At 40.2% G+C, this 25,251-nt stretch overlaps 2 protein-coding genes and 1 pseudogene across 3 annotated transcripts in view; all 3 read left to right on the forward strand.

Annotated features, from left to right (window-relative positions):
* Positions 1–96: 96 nt before the first annotated feature.
* On the forward strand, positions 97–5,743 carry LOC131448337 (FERM domain-containing protein 6-like; annotated as a pseudogene).
* A 1,758-nt stretch (positions 5,744–7,501) lies between these two features.
* On the forward strand, positions 7,502–13,732 carry ghdc (GH3 domain containing). Its single transcript, XM_058620814.1, is given in 12 exon segments — positions 7,502–7,718; positions 7,882–8,178; positions 9,945–10,141; positions 10,241–10,435; positions 10,516–10,540; positions 10,543–10,625; positions 10,991–11,288; positions 11,852–12,041; positions 12,373–12,444; positions 12,553–12,686; positions 13,195–13,283; positions 13,390–13,732. Coding segments are annotated over 12 exon segments (1,878 nt in total). The 5' UTR covers positions 7,502–7,642; the 3' UTR covers positions 13,612–13,732.
* A 128-nt stretch (positions 13,733–13,860) lies between these two features.
* Positions 13,861–25,251, forward strand: part of kcnh4b (potassium voltage-gated channel, subfamily H (eag-related), member 4b) — a 52,937-nt gene continuing 41,546 nt past the window's right edge. Inside the window, exons 1-2 of one of the 2 annotated variants that reach the window (XM_058620812.1) lie at positions 13,861–18,460; positions 18,600–19,130. In XM_058620812.1, coding sequence (XP_058476795.1) covers positions 19,055–19,130 — 76 coding nt within the window. In that variant the 5' untranslated portion in view covers positions 13,861–18,460; positions 18,600–19,054. Of the gene's footprint in view, positions 19,131–25,251 lie in introns of both variants that reach the window. The other variant, XM_058620811.1, reaches the window with a different exon arrangement.

The raw sequence follows: 25,251 nt of genomic DNA on the forward strand, positions 1-25,251 counted from the left end.
GTAGAAGCTGTTTTTTTCTGAAAAAATTAATTTTAATACTAGATTAGCATTTTCTGGTTGTATTCTAATAAAACATTTTTTTGGCAATGTAGCAAATCTAATCATGGCCATATTCAAACCGAGCATCGGAATGAGGGAAAGAATACCGATGTTAATGTGCTGGTCTTAAAAAAAGCTGTACTTTGTCGAGGTTAGCACTCTTGCCTTTGCAGCAAGAAGACCTGGGTTCGTGACCGGGTTGGAACAAGGGATTGACTCCAGCTCCCACCGTGACCCTTATGTGGACTATAAAGCGATAGAAGATGGATGGTACTTTGTTGATGCCAGAGCTCAAATGAGAATGGCCATGAGGAGAAGACTAGCCCATAATGTTGGAAATGCAACTAATTCAAATATTCACTTGCAACTAACAGAATCATCTGTGAATGCACAACATGTCAAACTTACAGCTTCTTAGTTAAATTATGAAATGCTGGTTTCTCTCTGTGTGTATATCCATCCATCCATCTATCTATCACTCCGTCTGTCTTTCGTGCACTTGTCGTCATGCTGCAGAATGAATGTGGGACTGAGCAGATGCTTCCCTGGTGGTCATGTGACAAGGTCATGTGTTTCAGGTCAATGTTTCACATATTTCCACTCCTCTTCCCCTGAAAACACCACACACCACATCATATGCCACTGTGTGTCAGGTGGAGGAGGGAGGGCACACTTGTTTGATGAGTCCGTGGGAGGACGGCAGAAGGACACATGGAGGAAACGTTTGAGACGTGCTGACGCTACTGTGAAAAACAATGAGGACGAGGAAAGTTTGTGTCCTTCTGCCCGACAAACAGCACCTGGACTCTACGGTCGGGGTGAGTGACTTTGTGTCATTCAAAATCAGTTTCTTGATTTGTTGATTTGAGTGTCTTTTCTGAGTGCATCACTTGATTTAAAAAATAAATACATTTGTATTAAGCTGAAAAATGTACGAAAAGTTATGAAAAAAGAACAAAAAAGAAAAAGATGATTGTATGATAATGATGTAGCCGTGGATCAGTGGTAGAGAGGGTCGTCTTCATGTGGGAAAGACGCTTAATCCTAAATTCTGTATGTGCTGGTGTATCACATTATGTGCTGCATATTGATGAATGAATGAGTGAATGACAAAACTGTAATATAATGATCAAGACTCAAAAACACTATATAAATACTGACCTTTTGTAAATAAGCACATATTTTAAGCCTAGTTTTCTCACATAATGGCTACTATGCTAGTCACGACACGGTGAACACCTACTTACTTTAATTGTGTTTTTCTAGACTGGAACTGTAAATCTTATGTGGCCGTAAAGGTCAGGGCTTTGCTTTTATTATTATTTTCTTGTCACAACTGAAATAAGACGTTTTATGCAAAGTGGAGTAGAAGTACACACTGTATTTAAGACAATAACAAATCCCAGGGCTATGTCAGTGAAGGCCAAACTTGTTTTAATGGGAGGATTTTGTTTGTCAAAATTGGTCAGTTGTACAAAGTATATCTGTGTTCTAAACATTGGACCAAGAAATATGATGTTTGAGTTGCTTAAGATTCAAGATTGTTATATAACATTATAGATTATGTCTCATGTAGACATTACAGTCACAGCTGTTTGATGTTGATGATTAACAAAAGATCATTTACAATATGTAAAATGTACATAAAAATACATACATATAGTACATGTACACATGAACATATATGTACATTATACATTTACAGTACATATGTGTTTGTATGTAGGAAGACAGTCAAGTCAGTCACCCACAATGTAGCCATATGTATTTCAGGTCTTCTCCTTCCAGAAAACACTTCCGATTAAACGTCTACAATAATCCCAAATGACTGTTTAGATGGCAGTTATTGTCTCAGTATATTGCTGTTAATGTGTGTGAGTTTTTTCAGGTGAAAGCCAGAGGCCACGAGGTGCTGAGCATTGTGCTGACGCAGCTCGGCCTCTGTGACCTCCACGTCTTCGGCCTGGCTGTTCTCAGAGGTCAGCGAGTGTCTGTTGGGGGGAGTTGAAGTGAAAATGTTTGCACTTCATTTACTGCGGAACGCCGGAACTCCCGGGAGGCTGCTCGTATTCAAGGAGCTTACGCACAAGAATTGGATATAGAAACTAATGACAATGCAATGTTTTGTGACTTTGCTTAGGATCAGTCAGTCCTTCACCACACTATTTGAAAGAATCACAAATTCAGTAATATAAATGTGTGTGTTAGTAGATGAACTAAACCAACATTAAATATTATTAAAGAGAAACATGTTTTGACTTGATTCCACTCTGTTTGACCAATGTTCCTAGATAATGAATATCTCTTTCTTGATTTGGACCAAAAGCTGAGTAAGTACTTTGGCAAAACATGGAGCCGAGGCACCACAACAGTGAGTTATTTGTTATTGTCTTAAAACTTCTGTACTAGATTATTAAGTGATTAGATTAAGATTATTAATAGATTAGATTAAGTGAGAATGACTAAGACTGTGTTGAAATCTCTTCAGGTGCCGTTTATTGCATTTCTGAGAGTGCAGTATTACGTAGAGCATGGACAGCTCGTATTGTAAGCACCTTTTTCTGAAATAATGTCATATTTCCACGTGTTCTTTTATTTTATTGAACATATACAAACCTCACGGTCTTGACGTCATGTTTCCTTGTGACTCTGTTTGTTCCAGTAGCAGCAAAGTGCTTCAGCTCTATTACAATGAGCTGCGGGAGAAGGTGCTGCGCTCTCAGAGCCGCCATCAGGAAGCTCTGTTCTTCCAGTTGGCCGCGTCTGCACTTCAAGCTGACGTTGGAGATCAGGAGGTGAATGAAGAAACACCAGAGGGAAGACAGAGACATTATTTTCTCCCTGAAGAGTACTTCCCCTCCTGGGTAAAATAAATAAAGTGTGTCCATGTTTGTGTACAGTACTGTGCAAAAGTCCTTGGTTGTGATTAGATTTGCCATAATGACCATATACAGTATGTTTATTGCTCAATCCTTTTTTATTAGAAAATACTAATCTAGTATTAAAATAACAGAAAAAAAACAGTTTCTGCACAATAAAGTGTCAAGTTTTAAGTGTCCTCCATCTTACACATCTTATGGCTCTTTTAAAATGGTTGCTGTAAAAAAAGTCGATTACACCAGATTTATTCAAGACATTTTTGTGTTTTGTAGTTTGAATACATACAATTTTATAATATATAGGGCCAACTGTCAGTCATATCCTTCCATTCAAAGTGCCAAAGGTCCCAGAGTTTCATGTCAAATCACAATTTTACAGCAGCAAGGCCAACAACAAAGCTGGTTGTGGCTTTGTGAAGACTTCTGCACAGTACTGTATGTGTAACACGCTCGTGTCCTCAGCTGATAAAGCGTCGGGGGCGAGACTACCTGCTCCAGCACTGTCCCGTGTTGCATGATGAGCTGAGAGGTTTGTCACAGAGGCCAACAGCCTGCAGGATGGACCGCTCACCTTCTACAGAATGAGGCAGGTGAGGCCACATCCAGGTCACACATGGACGGTTTCGAGCTTTTGTCTGCGTTTATTGCCATTGCAGAGGTTTAGTGTAATCTCAGACACTTCTGGTGCTCCATGAATGTTTATTTTAACTGCTGCAGCATCTGTTATGTGTCACTTGGAGTCTTGCATTTTTGCATTCTGCTTTTTCCATCTGTCATGTCATGACCAGGAGAAAAGAGAGCAGAGGAGTTCAATCCTTCTTGGTGTAGCAGAGAAAGGGGTCTATATTTACAAGGTAACAAATCATTCTACAGTTTAATGTTTTATTTGATGCATATCCCCCATTATTAAATAACATTTAAGACTTGAGGCACAAAATGGCAGACTCTATGAAACAAGGCTGACTGACTAAAGTACTTATAAAAGGGTTAGAGTTATAGCTACACTGTATTTTGACCAAAACAAATAAATACATAGCATAAAAAGTCTCATATTGTGCAAATACACACAACAAGAGAGAAACTATGGAAGGAAATACCCAATATAACCAAAGTATCACGAAAACTGAAATATGTACATATGAACTTGCTTGATTATTATTTTTTCCTTAAGGAGGTGGAAGGGAAACTGTGTCTATCGTATGATTTTCCTTGGACAGACATCGACCGCGTCACTTTCCAGGTAGCAGCCTGAAAACACCAACAAACAAAATACTGTATATTTGCATATTTCCACGTATAAATGCAACATCATCATCTCTGGCTCTCTTGCTCTCATTCAGGGCGGCAGGTTCGAGGTGGCTGTAGTGGGCTCTCTGTGTCTCCCGAAGCTGGTATACCACACTCATTCAGCCTTCCACTCCAAACACATCCTGAAGCACCTCAGAGACAGCCACCGCTTCCACATCAACACCAGAGATGCAGCAAGCTACGTCCAGCAGCTCGAGGACATGCAGGGTCAGTTATCAGGGCTTTTTATGTGTACAGAATTGGTTGAATGCATAAAAAGTTCTTATTCTGTCACTATTTCATACTTTTAAGAAATAGTTCCTCCTTTAAAGGTCTAGTTAGGAGGTTTTATGAGCAGAAATGTAATATAAGTATCTAAGTATAGGTGTAAAATCACTGTAAAATGAAAGTGTTAGATTTTTGTAGCCCTTAGGCCAAGGGTCTTGCTGTACAGAGGCTGCCATTTTGCCTGTCATGTTCCTACAGCATGTTTCTACTACTTTAAACCTGCTCTTATACTATAACCACAATGCTTATGTGTCTTTTTCTTTCCAACGCTCTGCATCTGCAGCCAGTCGCCTCTACAAAGAGACCTACATCTGTGACATGGCACGTTTGAGACAGAGGCTTCAAAGCTGCAGCCTCACCTCCTCCATGTCTGACTGTAGTGTTGCTGTAGGAACAAGCACAAGCTGGTTCAAAGAGGAAGAAGAGGAGGAGGAGGAGGAGGACGACGGAGGTGAAGGCTCTGTCACAGGTCAGCTAAGAGGAAAACCTACATTTTAAGGGGTTATAGCTCTATGGCTCAGTTAGTGTGGCAGCTTCTACCCATTTAGTTTTCTTAGAAGACATAATAAATGAGAACTACACTGTAGAGGAAAGCAAATGTGTACTTTCCTGTAAAAATCCCACTTTAAATGCACATCCAAACATCTTCAACATTGTGGCTTGGCAATTATGTACAGTTTAAGATAAATACTGTATATTGCCTTGCAACCCTGACAAACTCTCACTTTTTTGGCAGACTTTGAGATGTGCAGTGATGAAGCAGAGGAGGTTTTTGTTGATGACCCAGACGAGGTCTCCTGGCTTGCTGAGCTTGTTTATGGTGTGTCTGTCGATGGACCCTTGGTGACATCCTCTTCCTGGACAAGTAAAGTATAACAAAACTGACTTACAGTCATTAAAATGATTTCATGTAATGATTGATTTTTAATTTCACGTCCTCTCTCGTGACCAGCTGTCACCATGGAAATGAAACAGGTGAGCAAAGTGCATGTCCCCAGACTCTGACTGATTTGAGTCCAGCATCAAAGGGTTTTAATGTTCTCTGTGACCTTTTGCAGGTTCTGAGGAGGAGAGCTGATGAAGAGGTCTCTGTGGACTAATGTAGAGCCACAGGCAAAACTGACTCATAACACACTCTGCAGCTCAGGACACGACCCCTAATATTACTGTCCTGACATTTACATGGCCTTCGCATAGGCAATAACAGACCTGACAAATTCTGACCCTGATGCATAATTTATACCAATAATTGCCAGCCCTAACCCAGCTGTCCAGCTGTCCCTATAACCCCAAAAGGATAAGTAGTAAGGATGGAGTCAGTTCTGTGTGTTACAGTTCAGTAAACGCATGTTAATTAATAATATTGTAATGGACGTAATGTAGTGCATATAATACATCTTATTTCCAGTTAATAGCTTGATAATAATGATGACAATAGTGTGCTAATGAAGAGATAATATTACAGTAACACCATGTTATTCCCAAAGTAATATCCAGCTAACAGCTTAATAATGACGATCACTCCAGGCTATCATCACTGTAATACTTCCACATGACAAAGTCTGGGAAGCAATATTGGTAATAATATCGTAATATAAAGTTGATATTCAACCATTCTTATGTTATCTTTTGTTTCAAGGCAATACTTTTCATGTTATGTTTAATGTAGGGAAATATTATCTGTAAATATCCTTGAATTCTTTACTATAATGTAATAATCATAAATGTGATCATTGATTGTAACTTTTTGTATAAACAATAAAGTTTGTCCGTCACTACCCTGCATTTTTCAGGTGTTGATGATGAACACACAGCCAGTGTCTCTGGTTTACTATCTATTACCTACTTATGCTCCGTGAACAACTGTATTTTATCTCAAACAAATTAGATGAGGGTGAAGATGTTATGGTGAGTTGTGACTTATATGAGCATTAAGTAATTAAAGAATGAATCACAGGGGTGGTAGAAGACTGAAACTTTGGGCTCTCTCCTCAAGCAAAGCTTTGAAAGTTACATGCCCCCTCACATCACCTAAACTTTGCTCAGAATCTGGATTCATATGAAATAATAATGCAATAAATGTTTATATTTATTACTATAAGCACCAACCAGGTGAGGAAATGGAGAAAAGAGAATTTTGTTGTATGTCATCACTTCACTCTACACCAAGTACAAAAAATGACCTGACCTTTCACATTTTAGTTTCTGTGTCAGGGAAAGTGGAGAAAAAAAAAGTGAAATTCACAACAAAAAATATCACATCTCTGTGAGTAATGTTGTATGTCTCAGGTTTTGGGTTACAGTGCCAAAATTCCATGTGTTGGACAGGTTAGACCAAGTTATAAATCTTAAAAACTCCAGAAATTATTAAAATGTTTTATGGAAAATATGCATATGCGTGTTTATAGTTGCTTATATGCAGCGAGCAAATAAGTAGTGAATAACAGTGGAAAATCCACAGACGGACACATCATTGATACACTGATTACAATCAGTATAAATCTTGCAAATCTTCATTATTCATAGTCTAAATTTCCCCAAAAAAGGATCTTATCATACATGATAACACCTGTTCCGTGCATAAAAAATCATTGTTTAGTCAACCAATCTGTGAGATGATGGCGGTGCTTTCCTACGTAGAGTAAAATAAATACACCAGAATATACATGATTCTTTACTCTAAAGAAATCAGAGAAATCAGGAATGTTGAGATAAGTAAAATGCATAAACAAGGGGCAGATTTACAGGTTACAGCTGCCATGTTGACATATTTTAGCAGAAAAAGCATGTGTTACTGATCACATTAACTTTAAGTCAGGACAGTGAACTATAAGAAATATGATCAAGAAAAAAAAGTCATTTTGAACGTTTTTCCTTTATTTTGCTTTCCTTGCAATCACCTAATACACGCTCCAGTCTTAGAGATGGCGGTATTGCACTTGTATGTTAATTTGACAGCCGCCATTAAAACCAAGAGAAGAAGAAATAGACGAAGAACCAATTAGCGACAGCCTATGACCCAAACACGGAAGCAGCGTTAGCAGCTGCGAAAGCAAAAGTTGAACCTTATATTTTAGGAGTATCGATGCAACAAGACCATAATTATTTTATCGTTAACCGTATAAAATTATAATAACTGTTTCTGTAAGATGGATTTTTATTGGTTTCACATCGCCGTGCCGCTCTGTTTAGCGGTTGTATGTGTTGTCACGGGCCAGACGCAGGGTAAGTGGATTAAATTTGATAAAACTGAAACCGGCAATAAGTAGAAAATAAGTTTGGCAGTAGCGTTGGCAGTATAGTTGTCCAATCTTGAGTGTATGTGGGTATGTAACATAAACCAACAGCGCCCCTACGTGGCTCCTTTGCTCCCTGTGTTTCTTTACAGTGATGCCGCCTGCCATGTCCGCCGCCCTCGGCGTGTCCTCTCTGGCCGCCGGTGTAGCGCTGGTGCTATGGAGGGACATTAGGTCGAGGATGAGGGGTGAAGGCCGGACTGTGAGCGGTCTGCTCAGTCAGTATGTGTCGCTGAAGGCTGTGGGCTGGCTGGGCAGGAGGCAGAGGAGGAAACTTGAAGCGGACACTCTCAATGTGAAGCAAGTTCAGGAGGAGACGCTGCTGAAGCGCTTGCGTAACAGCGAAAACACATGTTATGGACGGCAGTATGACTTCAGCTCATTTAAAGGCAAGAAATTCGCTTTTCATCTCCATTAAACGTGACTGACATGGTGATATTTGGGCTGGTGCAGTGTATCCACCGGCACGTGTTATAAAAACAGTTCACACACGCACACATACACTCACAGACAGAGTCAGGGTGATGTCATAGTCTGAGGCTGTGGGCTGCAACTGTCATAAACACAACACCAGGACATTACTGAGGTTATTAGCCCCGATAAGTGTCTTATTAAACATCATTTAATCAGTCAAATATAATTTAACCTTGAAGTGCATTAATATGGAAAAGATGTGCTGTGTGCGTGACACACATGCTATCAACTCAGTAGTTTCAATCAGCCTATTTCCGTGAATTAACAATGTTTCTCAGTCTTCGTCCTGCATTGCCCTACATGTTTTAGATGTTGCCCTACTCCAACACACCTTATTCAAATGAGTGGATTGTTATCACGCTTTTGCAGAGAGGCAGAGCTGGCCATTTAAATCGGGTGTGTTGGAGCAGGTCAACATCTTAAAAAAATCTTCATTATGTCTTTTGTCTGATTATACATCAAGAAATGTCGCACTTTGTCTCTCCACATGTGTGCTCACACACACACACACCGGTTTGCTCAGCTATTCTTCTTCAGGACACTGCATTGTTTTCATCATTTGGACAGCCTAAACAAAGTGTTATCCCTAACCTTAACAGTAACCAGGCACTGTGTGACCTTAACCTTTATCTTAACACAATTAAAATATCATCCCTTAACTTAACTAGTTCCTCAGCAGTTAGATTCTGCCTGATTAGGACCGGATTTTGCTGTCCAATAAGGTTACTAGTTACTGACAGTGTTAGTGTTTTAGCCAGAAAAGGTCCCAAAGAGGTTACAAATACAAGTACAAACACATAGACACACACTGGTTTGTGCAACAATTCTTTTTAGGACTCTGCAATGATTGTCATTCATTTGGAGAGAGTAAACAAAGCATTATTCCTTACCTCTATCTAACCAAAATTCACATCCTAGCCCAAACCCTAAACAGAGCATTAAAAATGAGGTTCTGCCTCATTTAGGATGAGCTATGAGGACTGCTGTTGTGTTATTTTCATATTGTCTGAGTCTATAGGCTACAACAGAACCACATAACTGCGATATTACTTAGATCGTTGCCCCAAATAATTGTTTTCACTAGACATCATAGTTTCTGTACTAATTAAGGTGAGCCATTTTATTATCAATCCATATTTACATCAGTAAACGGATCGATTGATCGAAAATCTTGTGCTCAATGAAATATGAAAAAGAAGTGTTGTATACATGTAAATACATTTTTATGTAATATATATTATATATATATATATATATATATATTAATAAATAGAATAATAAAATAAATCCAATCATCTCAAGATAATGTTTTTGATTTTGCTTATTTTTAGTCAACCATCATCTAGCAAACTGAAGACAAATCCCAAATTGGCTATATCAAATGTGCCCTCATATAACAACAATTTTATGTACTGTGACTGTCCATAAAAAATGTTTATCAAGGCACAATATTGACTTTTATGAGCTCATCAATCTCCAGAGGAATTAAAAGATCTAAGAAAGAAAACTATAATGCCATTAACATGGAGTTTAATTTTTGTCTTTGGCAATCATGTGTGATAAGTTATATCTTATTAGCATTGCTTGGGCTTTCTCATCAGCCAAATTAAGTTTTCTTTTTTAAACTGAGCAATCTTTATGTGACTTAAATTGCTTTTTCACAGTTATTCTCGTGTTTCAGACAGTGTTAGCTTCCGGGCACGTCACCCCATCACCACATATGAGCATTACAGAGAGTTCATCAGACGCATCGCTGCAGGGGAGGAGAAGGTGATCATTGCCAAGAAGCCACTGATCCTGGCCATGACCTCTGGGACATCAGGATCCAGTGCCATGCTGCTCAGCACCAAAGACACCAACACTGAGTTCTTTCTCCAGGTGAAGTTTTTGCTTGTTTGTTCACCCTGGCACGTAACATCTACTCTTGGACATATTAAAGCATGAAAATGACCCTATTAATTTGTGTTTTTCTACTAGGGTGTCACTGTATGTTTGGATGCCATGCAGCAGGCATTCCCTGCAACAGACAACCTGCAGCGCACGACTAAGTTCTTCTACACACCTACTTTTCGGCAGTCTGAGGCCAGCATTCCCATCGGACCAAACTCCTCCACTCCAGCATCTTCTCGCCACATGTTAAATCTCTATACCACCCCAGCACCTGCCTTTGAGGTTTTGGAATTCTTTTCTATGTCAAATGATGGATGATTCACAGTATTTGATGGTCATGTTTTGTATTCTTGTGTCCTAAGGTTCTCAGTGAAAAGGATACCCTCTACCCTCTGCTCTGAAAGATGCCAGTGTAGGAACACTGGAGTCCAACTTTGCCTCCACAGTTTTCTATGCTTTCAGTGCCCTACAGGTACAATGTAGTTCACCAACTGATGTATTAATGGTTGCATTTAATGTAAAAGCCTCTTTTTTCTACTAGATTTTAATGTGTAAATGTAGAAAATATTGAAGATTTTATATGAAAGTGAGTTTGTCTGTTTACGAGCTGCATAATTAAAAAAAAAGAAAGAAAGAAAGAAATAAGGTGTATTTGTGTGGAATTTCCCGGGAGTGCAGGTTATGGCCTCAGGAAGAAATTATTAGATTTTAGTGGTGACATGGTTTATGAGTTTGGGGAATGTATCCACACTTTGGGAAACTGAGCAGCCTTGGAGGAGGTTTGTGCTCTCTGAGTACGTTCTCTAGTTTCTATCTGATCTCCTCTTCATCCTGTAGGATCGTTGGCAGGAGCTAGTGGGGGACATTGAACAGGGGACGGTCAGCAATGCTCTGGCTCTTGATCCCAAAGTGAGGGTGAGACTCGAAGCTCTCATGAAGCCAGACTCAGAGAGAGCTGCTCAGCTGCGGGCCCACTTTAAGGAAGGCTTCAGGGGAATCGCCAAGCGACTTTGGCCTCACCTCCACCTCGTGTTGGCAGTCGACTCAGGCTCCAATCAGATCTACGGGGAAATGCTGAGGGATAATTACTGCCAGGGAGTGCCTTTCTACTCACCCTTCTATGCTGCCACTGAAGGTGAGAACCAGTACACAACCAAAATGATTTTATACCAGCTGCTATAAATGATAATGTGGAAGTCAGTTGAGATGGTACAGTGCCAGGAAATGTTTCTTTGATGTAACAAAGATCATGAATGACCATATTTGTGTAGTTAAATGTATAGAAACAAATTATCATAAGAAAACAGCAGATACAATTTCACCCAAAAAATGTAGTGTTTTTTTAGTTGTGTATATATATAAATATATAGTATATAATTCCTTATTAAATAGAATAAGCCTTTTACGTACTTACAGAGGCTTATACGGCCATACTTCTACAGCAGCCTAAAAAAAGACAACCTAGCAAGAATATGTACTTTGCATTTTGAAGCGGAAGTTTAATACTCAAACAAAGAAGAACAACATTGTTTTTGGTATGTGAAGACCACTGTAGTTCCCTGGCACACTTGAAAATGTCCTTTTGAATTGAGGTCTGATCATGACTTAATCTTTAAGATGTTTAAAAATGTTTAAATTATCATTATTTAAGTGTTTACATGCTAAAATGTCATCCATTGAATGCATGAACCTGGGCAGGTCTGATAGGGGTCAACCTTTGGCCTCAGGAGCAGAACAGACACTATTGTCTGTGTCCTCGCTCCATGTTCTGCGAGTTCCTGCCAGAGAGCAGCCTCGGGGAGGAGACGCCTGACACTCTGCTCATGGACGAGGTGAAGGAGGGACAAAACTATGAGCTTGTCATTACAAATGCATCAGGACTCTTCAGGTACATGATCTCAAATCTGCTTTTTGGTTTAACATGGTGTGTTGTTCTTTGACCTCCATGGTTAGACGATTGTGTGGTCTGACTTTTTTTAAGTGCCCTTCAGCCAAATTATAGGCTATAAAAAAGTTGTGTGATTAAAATTATGGCCCATAATTACCTTGTGTTGTTGTGATGTGGTTTCACTTGACTGCACTGCATGATGAAGCTTATTTCAAGATTTGTGCTCTGGCTTCACCAGGCAATCTAATATGCAATTAAAGTCAAACAAAAATTATTGATGTTTATGTTTTGGACAGTTGCATTAGTGACACTGATATTGGCTGTTTTGCAGATACTGCATTGGAGACATTGTGAAAGTTGTTGGATTCCACAATCAGTGTCCCATTGTTGAGTTTCAGTACAGGTACAGTTTGGCACTGTGAGCAAGTAAATGCATGTGATGTGTTTTTCGATGTCCTGTTGTCTGCCTGAACACATTTTTAAAGCAAAATATTTTGCCGTCTCCTTGTAGACGAGGGCAGATGTTGAACGTTCGGGGGGAGAAAGTTTCTGAAGCGTTGTTCCTTAACACTCTGAAAAAAGCTGTTGCTCAGTGGCCAGGAGCTCAGCTGGTCGACTACTGCTGTGCAGAGAGTGGCATCCTGGGTAAGATATTTTGAATACGGTCATATCAGAATGTGTAATCCGATCTCTTTGTGTATGGGGTCTTTTTTAACCCGGCTGTCCAGGACGAAAAGATGTGAAAAAGTCTTGTTCTCTTAAAAGGTGCAGTCTTCAGATGGAAGATTTTACTACCATGAGCTCTCTTGCCAAAGTTCCACCCCAAAAAACAACCTTTTTTCTGTGACTTGTTTACTAACATCTGGCTGTCGTCTCTGCTTCAGTGGTATACACCTGTTAGTCAGGATGCACCGAGACAGGACGATCAGTTAGTAACAGACAGATACACAAGAAAATCATTCCATCCTGATTTAAATTAAGTTATTATTAATTTCAATTCTATTGAGGTAGGATTTTAACAAATAAGACAAAAAGTGTTGCAGACAAACATTACAGAACAGTGTCAAAAAAACAAAACATTGTATCCTCCCAAAATATTTCATACAGCTTACTTCACGGAGGTAGCAAATCTTACTTTACTGTTGTGTTGCAGGAGATTCAATAGGCGGCTCAGATCCTCATTACCAGGTGTTTGTGGAGCTGAAAGGTGTGAGGAACCTCACAGAAGAACAACGGTACAAGGTATGCTCATCAGTGCAAGCAGCAAAAATACACCACATCTTTGTCATGGAATTACAAGTAGTTTAATCTTCTTTGCCTGAATGATTTCTTCCCTCCTTTCTTTCAGCTGGACGCCTGTCTCCAGCAGGACTCGGCTGTCTACAGGTCTTTCCGTATCAAAGGCAGCATAGGATCAATGAGGGTGCAGCTTGTGGCCGAGGGTGCGTTCAAGGAGCTTCGTAAGCAGATGATGGCCTTCTCAAACACTTCACCTAACACTTTCAAAATGCACCGAGTGCTGCGCAGGAAAGAATATGCTGAATTCTTACTAGGCAAAACGATTTCCTGAAAGCTCCTGTTGTGGGAAACCGAACAATCTTGTGACTCTCACAGTGGTCCGCACTGACTGACTGAGTCATCTTGTCTTGACTATGTTTATATACATATATAAAACTGTATTTACAATTTTATTGATACAGACTTTTGTCCTTTTGTTTAACGTGTCAGGTAAGGTGGTCCTGTGCAACAAACACAGGAGATCTGTGCTAAAGAATTATTCTTACTTATCTGCTACACAATATATAAGATCATAAGAAAATGAGATTATCAGTGCAACTTATGACAAAGGGCACAAATTAATGTGCGCTTGAGTGTTATCATTGTTGTTTTATTTTACTTAAGGAAAATACATTTAATAGAAAACAGTCCCCCTATAGGGATAGTGTGGATGTATGGGATACTGGCACATAGTGTAGATTGTAACAAGGACCTTATTGGGACGTGGACAAAATGCTCTCACCGACTACATGGCAAGGACACAAGGAAGCCATTAACAAGAATACATTTTCTGCCTTATTTCACTGTTAGGCAGCCTTTCTTGCCTGGAAACTGAAGTTTGTAAATGACTCATTCTCCTGCACCAAAGTCCAGAGAGAAATTCAGCACTTTTATAGCTTGTGTGGAGCTGCTGTTGTACTGCTGCTGTCATGATTTGTACATTTTTGACACTTAAGTGAATCAGAGCAAAACATATTTCAAACACCCAAGTCACACAGTAACACATTTGACCTCACTGGTTGAGAAAGCAGTAGATGAACAAGCCTGTAGGCCCAGCCTATTCAAATGGTGGCCCGTGGGCCACATGTGGCCCAAAAGCAACCTCTTGTTGGCCCAGCCTGTGGTCCCACCACCAACACTGAGCTAACACTAGAAGAACAGATTCCTACATAAATTCCTACAGTGGCACTGACCCTGAACAAAACAATCTGCGTGGCCTGTGATAGTTTTGATAGCGTTGATATTTATTTTGTGTCATATGTGACATGTTTATCTTAAATATCTTAAACATCTCAAATAGAGACAATGTTGCTAATATTGTGCACCCTTTTGATTTCATGCACTTTGAGTTACACCTGGGCCAAATATGATAAACACATTTCTTTCCTTTTTTTTAAATTTAAAATAGTTACAGCTAATATTGTGTACCTTTGTAGGTATTGGAATGACTGGTATGACCAAGGTATGGTAAGTGAGCTTTTTTCTTAAGAGACATACACTTCAGTTTCCAGACAGAAAATGTTTTCTAACAACTGGATAAAGCAGCAAACATAGTCTTAATATGTGATAGACTGAAGTTGGTGTATACTTTATTAAAGGAGCCTTTTGTTAAGTGACTAAGATTTGGATTTCCTTTCCCGCTGGCAACCATATTGTCAGTGAGAGTGATCCTCTGTGTCTCAGGCTGGTACATGATACTCATTATATAATCTGACCTCTTCATCTCCAAACCAGAGGCAAGCAAGTCTGAACAGTTGCAAGGGCAGAATAAGGAACATTCAACACATCAGCATTTAGCCTAATGATGGTAAATTCAGTATTCAGTATCATTTTTCTACTGTCTAGATTTGTAGTAAGCCATGTATAACGTCAAAGATGCAAAAGTGTTCAGCTACACATTGAACATGCCCTTTCATGAATGCATGTTACCCTCACATGTTGCCTGACGTGCTTTTTCTCCTGCAGGTTCCCTCATTCAAAAAGTGGGTTAATGATATTTTTAGTAACATTCAATTTCAGCAGAGATTTGACACTGCTGTCACGTTATTTTTGCTTCACACGGTGTGATCGGGGAAGAACTTCTACACTGCTGTTAGATGGCGATGTAAAGAAACAGGGGCTGATGCCTTGGCTTTTATTCTCTGGAGGTTTTAAACAGTTTAATCTGTGGTTACCTCAGGAACTGAGAGTCTCTCTTCTTCCTCACATTCCCAAGCACATTGGTGAGGTTACAGCCTCACTACTGACTTTAAACACTTCACCTCCCTGATTACTGGGGAAACAGACAACATTAAAAGTAGAATACTGTATTAAAACTGATTATAGTCACCCATAAATAAAAAAAAAAAACTAACAGCAAAACCTTTAAAGCTCAAACTAACAACCCACCTTAAACTAATTTATGTCAAGACGATTGAAAATGTAAAGAGAAAAGTGGGATAATATTTTGTTTGAGATGTACAATATGTTGTATTGTGCTCACATACTTTTGTTTATTCAGTAAAGTAGAGTTTTTTTTTGGAATAATCCTGTTCAACCAGTGGGAGTAACTTAAAACATTAAAGGGGAATAAAGACAATGAAGTCACTGTAAATTATGAAACCACGATGTGACTATATTCATTTGAATAATTCATCACAGACTCTTTTCTTTGTGCAGTTGTTTGGGGAGACGCTCTGTTTGCCTCCGCCACGTGCCGAGAGGATTTGCACACGAGCACAGACACGGATCTTCGGAGCACATCTGCTCAGTCGCAAGTTAATTCAGTGTAAACAGAGGAGATTTGAGAATGGCAAGGCCGGATTTCTCAATGGTTTGGCTGAGGAAAGGAGGACGTGTTTGATTGAGAGGGAGGGAATGTTGCATGTTGAGTGAATGATGCCGGCTATAAAGCTTAACTCTCCATCTCACAGCTCGAGTCAGGATTAGGGCTGTGGGTTCTTCATTCAGGTTTGAAGTGGTAAACACATTTGAATGCTTTTCGTAAATAATGATACACCTAATTCATTTTGTATTCCAAATCTGGAGTGCTACATTTTAAATGTAAGTGATGCCCCTGCATGTTTCCCCTCCAGCGCATATTTAGATACGTTACGATCTATGGGAAATGTAGTTGGGGTAAAATTTCACCTGGCTGCCTGTGCGTCACTCTGTCGTATGAGACTGTGGTGTAGATAGTGAGCATGTTTAATGAATAAGACTCTTTATTAGAGACAAGCGGAGATGGATGAACTACAAGAAGAAAGGACAATGCGAGGCCATTCAAAATAAATAAACAGTCAAGGGCTGCCAGGGCTTGAATAGGATCTGAGAGCAGGGACAATACTCTGCTAGTGTGTGCAGTCAGACACACTACTTTCACTATTTATCTTTTTACTCCTTTTCACCAAATCTAGCTCACCTGCTCTGTCTAATGGACTGATTAATGACTGTATGCATTTCAGTTTCCTTTTCTCTGCAGATGTTTTTTTGACTGACAGGCTGTTAATGATCAGTTTACACAGCATTGCCTCTGATCAGAATCACCACCTGCTCCCTCCCCTTGTTATTTGTGTCTGAATTTCTGTTTAATGCCGGAGTAGATAAAGTGCCAGTGCATGTGTCATTGTCACCCACCACTTCTCTGACCTGATTCTCCTCGGCGCAGACATCTGCAGTTGGCCGTGAGTCCTGTCGATCATGTCAAGTGGAATGTTATTTTTCAGCCAAAACATTATAATCTTCACTTTGTGGGCTTGAGGAAGCTCACGCACAGCTTCCACAAGATTACCATCGCCCAACCGGAAATGTCTGCTTATTTATTTTTTTTTGTCACGCATTTTGTTCACTTGACTCCTAATTTGCATTAAGTTACACTTGATTTGTGGTCTAGGAAATGTAATGTGAACATCTGTTTTCCCCTTTCTCTTGTTGCAGGCACTGCCACAGAAAAACTGCAATATTCCATTTTTAAACCTGTTATATCACAGCTGCATTTCTTCATACACTCCCATGAGTCATTAAAACAAAGAACAGAGTAGTGCATGCATTTATATATATGTATATATATACATATGTGTGTGTATGTATGTATATATATATATACATACATACATACACACACATACATTTATTCTGTATTCAGTGACATTGATTTAGGATCTATTTATGGTTTTTATTCAGGTGCTGGCTGCAAAACCTGAAGTTGCACATAAATCACAGTGACAATTCAGCTTTGCAATTGAGTAAGACTCAGACTTTCCCTCCTGTTCATAACCTCCTCTAGTCACAATTAAAGTGGACACAACCATCACAGTCTTTAGGCCCATTTTGTCACCTCTTCTGCCCAAAGTTGAGTCCATTTTAACATCATTACATTACACCTTAAACTGCTGTCATTTAACACACAGACCATCCGTAGTGAAGGGAATAGGCTCATCTTTCTCCGTTTACTGTAAAATAAGAAGATGTATATTAAATTGGACAAGAAATGTTCTAAACTGCCGAGCATCATCATTAGGTGTTTACTGTATCAGCTGCGCTGTGCTGTTTGCTTGGGTCAAAGTGAGATAAGATGTGATGTTTCTTTGGTCCTCATGAAAAACATCTCCAGGCTTATCCTTTTAATCCGCTCTTAGCAGCTTTTACCCCCAGAGCCTTAATTCTCTCATGAGGATATTGTAAGGGATGGTAGTGACCAGCTCCATCCAGAAGAGAGGAAAAAAGTTTGTAAAAAAACAGCAATATTCAAGGATTAGCTTATACAGCTCCACCACAAAGTAGATATGTAAGAAAAAAACATAAAGAAAAACACACACACACACACTTCACAATTTCCCCCTTAAGTCAGACTCCCATGACAGAACAGCACAATACCACATGGTCTGGCTGAATACAATCGGCTGCATTGACTGAAATGCAGGTAATCCATCTTTCCTTGATTTGCAGACATGCACACAAAAGCCATGTGCTGATAGTAGCTCTATGTGGTGTAATGGTGCTGTCACCTGCTCCGAAAGCATCCTCCTCCCTCCCTGCTCCCTCCTTCTCTCTCTTTCTCTCTCTCTCTCTCTACCCCCACCACAGATGGAAACAGGTCCCCACAGAGGATGCCAGCATATCATTGGCTGGGCTATCACAAGAGTGGATGGAAGCAGGAGCGGGTGTGTGAGAGAGAGAGAAAGAGAGGGAGAGAAAGCTCCAGAGCACTACTCTGCCACAGCATCCTGACAGAGTGCTGAGCTGACGGATGAAAGAGGTGTGGACACATGTCCTGTCTTTTCTTTTTTTCTTGTCTTGTAGATCAGGTTCCTGGTCCACTTATAAATGGAAAACAGAGGTGATATAGAGCATAACTTCTTCCACGCTGCTGCTGGAAGGAGCTCTCTGAGTAAGAGGAGCAGACAATCAACAGCTGGGCTGATGGATCAGAAGCTGTCTGGATCTCATCGTCATCAGGACCAGATCCCTCCTTGCTGACTTTTGCCGGTGATTGCTACTCTTAATTTCTCACCTAAACCTTTTCATTGCTGGAGTGAGTTATTCCAGGCTTCCCCAGGCTGCTCTGCTGTCTTTGGGAGAGGCTTCGCTTGGAGACAGGTAGTTGAGTTTACTGTAAATGTGTGTCCAAGTGACTGGACTGCCACCCCTTAAAAGTCTCCTCCTGCCCCTGTTGAGTGCCCCTGGAAGCCACCTGCTCCAATTTTGGGATGGTGTGACGCCAAGCCAGCGGTTGGCTGCCCCACATCTGGGCCAAGATGCCAGTGATGAAGGGCCTCCTGGCCCCCCAGAACACCTTTCTGGACACCATCGCTACACGCTTCGATGGCACCCGTGAGTACAGTGGAAACACTTATATCATATCCTATCTAATGACAGTAAAAGATACTTCAGAAACATCAGTGACAATGAATTATTGAGGGTGGTTGTCGTCACAGGTAATAAGAAAGAATTGTAGGTTGCACCATGCTCTAGTTTTTAAAGGCAGAAGCAAATTCCTTTATTAAAATCCCTTGAATTTGAATATGAGCAAGCTACATGTGTCCTCAGGTCTGATGTTCTGTATCTGAACTAGAAACAGCACAACTTTGACGGACCCAGGCAACATGTGGTCGTACAGGGACATAAAGGAAAAAGTTTGTTTCTGCTTTTACAGTGAAATCACAAGAAGAGACTTGACCTTCTGAAATCCTGTTGTCTTTTATCATCTGTCTTTTATAAACTCAACAATAACTCCAAATCATCCGCTGTAGCCACTAAGCTGTGTGTGCTGCCGTTTCTGCTTGGCTTGTGTCTCTTGTTTTGTTACCTTGTGCCACCTCAGGGGAAGTTGTGGCTCATTGTAAACAAATACCGTGGGGACGTCTGTGTTTGTTCGCTTGTCGATCTCTCCTTTTCTCCCTCTGTCTGCGGCAGCGGGCGGAAAGAGCGGCTGTTTTTCTCCCCAGTCATTCTCTGAGCTGGGCCTTTGTTGGACTTTCTGAAATAAGAAAAAGAGTGAGATTGGTGACATTACTTTGTTGGCGAGTCGGCGACACAATCACAGCTTAAGCTTGGCGATCCTAAAGAGGTGTTTAATGAGAATGATGTGTTGCTCATCAGAATTCAGAATATACTGTAACCTTAAAGGCCCTGTGTGTAACCTTTCGGAGGATTTAACGGCAGAAATTGAGTTTACTACCCTAACTGATTTTGTATAAATGTATAATCACTGTAAAAGGAGAAACTCTTTGGTTGTTGTGGCCTGTTGTGGGGCAAGGGTCGTGCTTTAACGAAGTCCACCATCTTGTGATATCATGTTTCTATAGCAGGCTGAATGGACATGTGTGTATTTCATGTAGGGATACACAATATTCTCAGCATTGTCCTCACTATCACAGTATATAAACCAACAAATAAGATGCAGGAAACAGGAGAGGGAGTGAAGTGAGTTGTGTTTTTATTACCTGTTTATATGGAAACCCCATCAGTCTCAGGGCACCTTGATGCTCATACCTTTCTGGTATGCGAACACTATCATCGTTCCCTGATAGAAAAGTAGAGGTGAGTGGAAAGGTCCTTTGTTTGTTGCTATCTGCAGTGTCACCATTAGATGTCACTAATTCTTATACACCGGTGCTTCAAAATGGAAATCAAGAAGGTTGTTTATATGCAGAATATACATGGAACCCGGAGACGAGATGGTTAGCACATAATACAGTATGTCCTCATGTTGCAGCTGCCCTGCTGGAGAGTCCTTGAGCTAAACTCAGTCTCACTGCCAACTCCAGAGGGCTGCTCTCTGGTTGAACCTCCTCTCTGACCTCACTGTGTGAGGGAGCATTAGGGAAATAAACATTTTCATTTCATGCTCAGTGTCTGCTGTAATGTGCAACACTGCTTCACATATAGAAAATTAGCAATAATAATAATTATCACTTAGTGTTAATAAATGCTGCAAAAACCTTGGTGATCTGCTGACCGTTCCTCTTATAGCTCTGGACAGCTGAGCCTATATGCTGTAGATTATTTCATATTTTCAAAAAAAGGTTGTTTATTCTTTCACCCGCATGCAACTGACTAAGTGGCAAAGGTCATGTCGTCCAACAGATCAATGTTGTCAGCTTTGTGCAGACATTACGCCGCTTCTCCATGAGGCCATGGCTCATAGAGGAGTGGCAGCATGCCCACGAGTCAAAATAGCTTCCTTCCTGTTTCCAAGGCAACGGGGTCCTGCCACTTGACATGGATGATGCTTGCATACTTCGGTCTTTGAGGAAAAAAAAAAGCGGCCCGCTACCGAGTAAAAAACTAAACTCTGTCTTCGATCAAGAGGGTTCAAAAATCAGCTTGTTTCAGAAAGGTGCACTTTAAAATGTGTTAGTGTGCACCTGGGGTTCCTCTTCAATATCACCTCAAACGCCAAAGAAGGCTTCCCATTTTTGTCAATAAACTATTCACAGAACCAGTTTCTCTACCTTACAAACAAGTGTTTTAAAGCTGTAGTCTGTAATTTCTTTTTAAATATAAACAAGTGTCCATTAGATTCAAGCTATTGACAAATAACTTTGCATGGTGTGGATTAAGCCAGTGGGCTCCACACACTAAGAAGCGACCACACAAAGTTTCAGAAGTGTACGTCTCATGACCTTGCCTGACCCTGTGCTGCTGCTGTATACACACAAATGCTCCCTCAGTCAGGTCTGATAGGACGCAGCATATACTGTAAACCAAACAGAGGCAGAATAACATCATCAACAACAACACATTTTTATCATGTCTACAAATGTGTGGATCTTTGTGTGACAAATGCTACCAAGTATGCCCGTCAGGCTCAGTTAAATGAGAAAACAGATATTCCTCTCAGGTATATGAAGTTAAGCATCTCAAACAAATCATACAAAAAAGTTTGAGAAGCTCAGAATCACAACTTTCTGAAATACTTGATACTAAATTTGGAGTCGGGCCATGAATGAACAATTTATTATGACATTTAATCTGAATATGCAGACATCCCACTACATTTTCTTTTTGCCACATTTCCTCACTCTTCATAACAGAATGTTCATAAACATAGGAAAAACAAGCTTAATTAGCCACATTTATTAATCTTTTTTCTTTTCTTTTTTTTTTAATTTGCACAATATGAAATCTACATTTGGACTCATTTTAATGAGTCCAAATGTAAGCAAAAGAAAACACCAGCGCTGACTGAGCAGCCAAAATTATTCTGCAGTGGGTTTTTTTTACAGTATGTATTATTTGTATCAGCCAGTTATTCGTGTATTCCATTATTTACATGTATGTAAAATATGACACTTACTGATTGACGGCTTCCATACCTGAATTACACCAGATTGCATTTGTGCCACATGAAACCAATTAACTTGCTTGTGAAAACAAAGACGAAAACTAGATTTAATCATTTGTGTACACAAAGATAAAAACAAATCGTTCATGATTCTATGCAGGCTTTGAAAGACACACATTTGGTTCAGTCTGAGTAAAAAAGAAAAGCCTTATAGATCAGCAGAACTGCTGATTGAGCAGCCGTGCCGTCAAACACTGTCCAAAATGTAAAATCTAGTCACTCCAGCAAAGGCACTAATTTCACCATCTATTTATAAAAAAAAGGGCAATTTATTATGGGATGATTTTTTTTTAAATATTTTTCCCAGCATGCTCCTAATAATAATAATAGTAATGATAATTACTCTGATTGTTTCCATTATGCAAAACAAGACCACAATTTACCACAGCAAGCCTATTTAAAGCTACACAACAAAACAGTGTATTGGTTATCAGTCGTTATGCTTTGTGCAGCATTCTACTCTGCTAATCTGAGTGAGAGTTATTAATAAAAATGTGAAACACAATAACTGGACCATGCGTGACCTTAGTAATAGCATTTACAAACACTGAAAGCAAAATTTAAAGTGGATTTTAAATGAACAGGTTGGCAGCTGAGGAAATGACTCGTCTATGGCGAATATAGACTCCCGACACAATCAAGCAAATGTCACAACAGGTTAAATCACTAACCTATGGCACGGCACGGCGCTGCACAGCTTATAGCAATGTCACAAGACTTACTGTTTTTGACAATTGATCCCCAGAGAGAAATTATCAGAGGTCAAAGATCAGGGTCAGGGTGTTGAGAAGTTGTTGAAGCATGTGTTTATGTTTATCGTTACACAGAAGACGAACCCTCCACTTTTCTGTTTGCACCATCACTGAATAATGTGCATTGACCAAACACTACAGATCTGGGGGGCAATGAGTGATTGACTTTGTGTGAAAAATGCTACCAAGACAACAGATTTTCCTCTCAGCAATAATTTTGCAATCTCATAATCACAATTTTCAGAAATATTCAGTACTAAATATGTCAGGCCATGAATCAATAATTTATTATGACATTAAATCTGAATAATGCAGACATCAAACTACATTTATGCCACATTTCCTCACACTTCATGACAGAATGTTTATAAACATACGAAAACACGCTTAATTAGCCAGATGTTATTCATTCTTGTAATTTGCATCATGAGAAATCTACATTTAGGCTCACATTAGGTACTTTTTAAACCAAAATGATTTACATTATATTATAATAATTATACTGTAATTATCAGCCATGACGGTGAAATACTTTGGGGAAAAACTACTGTTCAGAAGCGGTGGGTGATGAGTTTAAATTCACATCACAATATTCCATCAGAATATCGCAATAACATACAATACTTACAATACAATAACAAAGAAATACACTCATGATGCCCAGGGGCTGCGACTTTGAGACGTCTGGTATGGATAGATATGGATGTGTAGATGACAGATGGAAGCATAGATGGATAGACAGATTTATCAATCCTTTCGGAATACCTTTGTGCACCGTAGAGCACATTCACATCAGCAAACAGTAACAATATTACCACACACGTCATTAACCCCACCAATTAACTTCACAAGTAGACCTGTTTAAGTGCCTTACATATTACAAAGTGCATCCTCACACACACAGAGGCTCCGTGATTTGTTCCACAGTTTGTTCAGTAGTGACAAACTCGTTGGCCCAAATGATCTGCGAGCCCCACTGGTTCAGATGGACGGCACCACATACCATCTGCCCGATGGTAACAACTCATATGCGCAAGACTGGGGGGGGGGGGGGTGCTTCGTCTCCGTTAATGTCCATTGTGTGCATCTACGTGTGTGTGCTTGTGTTTTACAACATACGCGTCTGTCCTTTGTGTCCATTCCAACCTCCCCCAGCCCCTTTATACGACCTCCCTCGCGGTGTTTTCACATTGACAGCAGCGCTCACCCTGTGGGACAGTGTAACCACAGGGCAGCTGCAGGCAGAGATAAGAAGCCAGTTTATTTCCCCCTGAACACTTTTTTGTTGAAAGGCAACCAAAGAACCAAAGGGAAGACAGAAAGAACTGTCAAACTGAAGCCTCGAGGTGCACAGTGTTAGCTATAGCTGACAAGCAGGTCTTAATGGGGAGCTGCAGACACAAGCTTTTGTGTCATCCTTTGCTGCTTTCTTTGAACCTCCTGATATTTAGTTTTAGAGTTTCTGAGCTCATGATTTGTCCGTATTAAAACCATTCATCGATGCTGAGCTTTATCACAGGATTGGTGGTTTAAACCCTGGTTCCTTCACACCTAGGGCTTGGTATCGAACTTCACAACTTTTGTTGAAAATGTGATGTCATTCAGCAGTGTCAGTTTGGTCAATTCTACCGAAATACAACAGTGCATTTGATTTGCTGTCACGGGTAGTAGTAGTGTGACAGTAGCTTGGCGGTAGAGCGAGTCGTCTTTCAACTTGAAGGTTGTGGGTTTGATTCCTAGCTCCGCTAGTCTACCTGATGTGTCCTTGGGCAAGACACACTGTTGCTCCCGACAGCTATGCTGTATTAATGTGTAGTTGAAAGGCAAAAGCTGTAGTGTAAAGCAGCTTTGATTAGTCATCTGTACCTTACACGGCGGCTCCGCCTCCATCAGTGTGTGAATGATGGTGTGAGTGAGTGCGCGGCACCTTCCACTGTTTTTGTGATAAAGACGCTTCACACTGTAATTGCAGTTCTAGAAACACAATTTATCAAACAAGCTCTAAATACGGTAATCATTTCTCCAAATGTTGTGTCTGTCACCAAAAAGAAAATCCAATCAATAATTGATATCAAAAACAAGGTTTGCACTGATTTTCTTCATGCCGCTTTATCACACCAGTGACCTTTCTCCCTGCCAGTCCACTTCTCGCATCTCTCACCCATCTGCTCCCAATAAGTAATTACATGCCACTGGGTGGTAATTAGCTGCTGATGCAGAGGCCAAGCCTCATGGACTTCATTGCTTCTGCAACATTGCATGTGAGCGTGTGCAACGTAGACACAATGCATGTTGCTCATTGCTAGCAGGGTAGCATGTAGTGTTTTCATGTCAGATTACAGTTGTTGCAAGT

The sequence above is a fragment of the Solea solea genome, chromosome 21 (assembly GCF_958295425.1).
Source record: "Solea solea chromosome 21, fSolSol10.1, whole genome shotgun sequence".
Lineage (NCBI taxonomy): Eukaryota > Metazoa > Chordata > Actinopteri > Pleuronectiformes > Soleidae > Solea > Solea solea.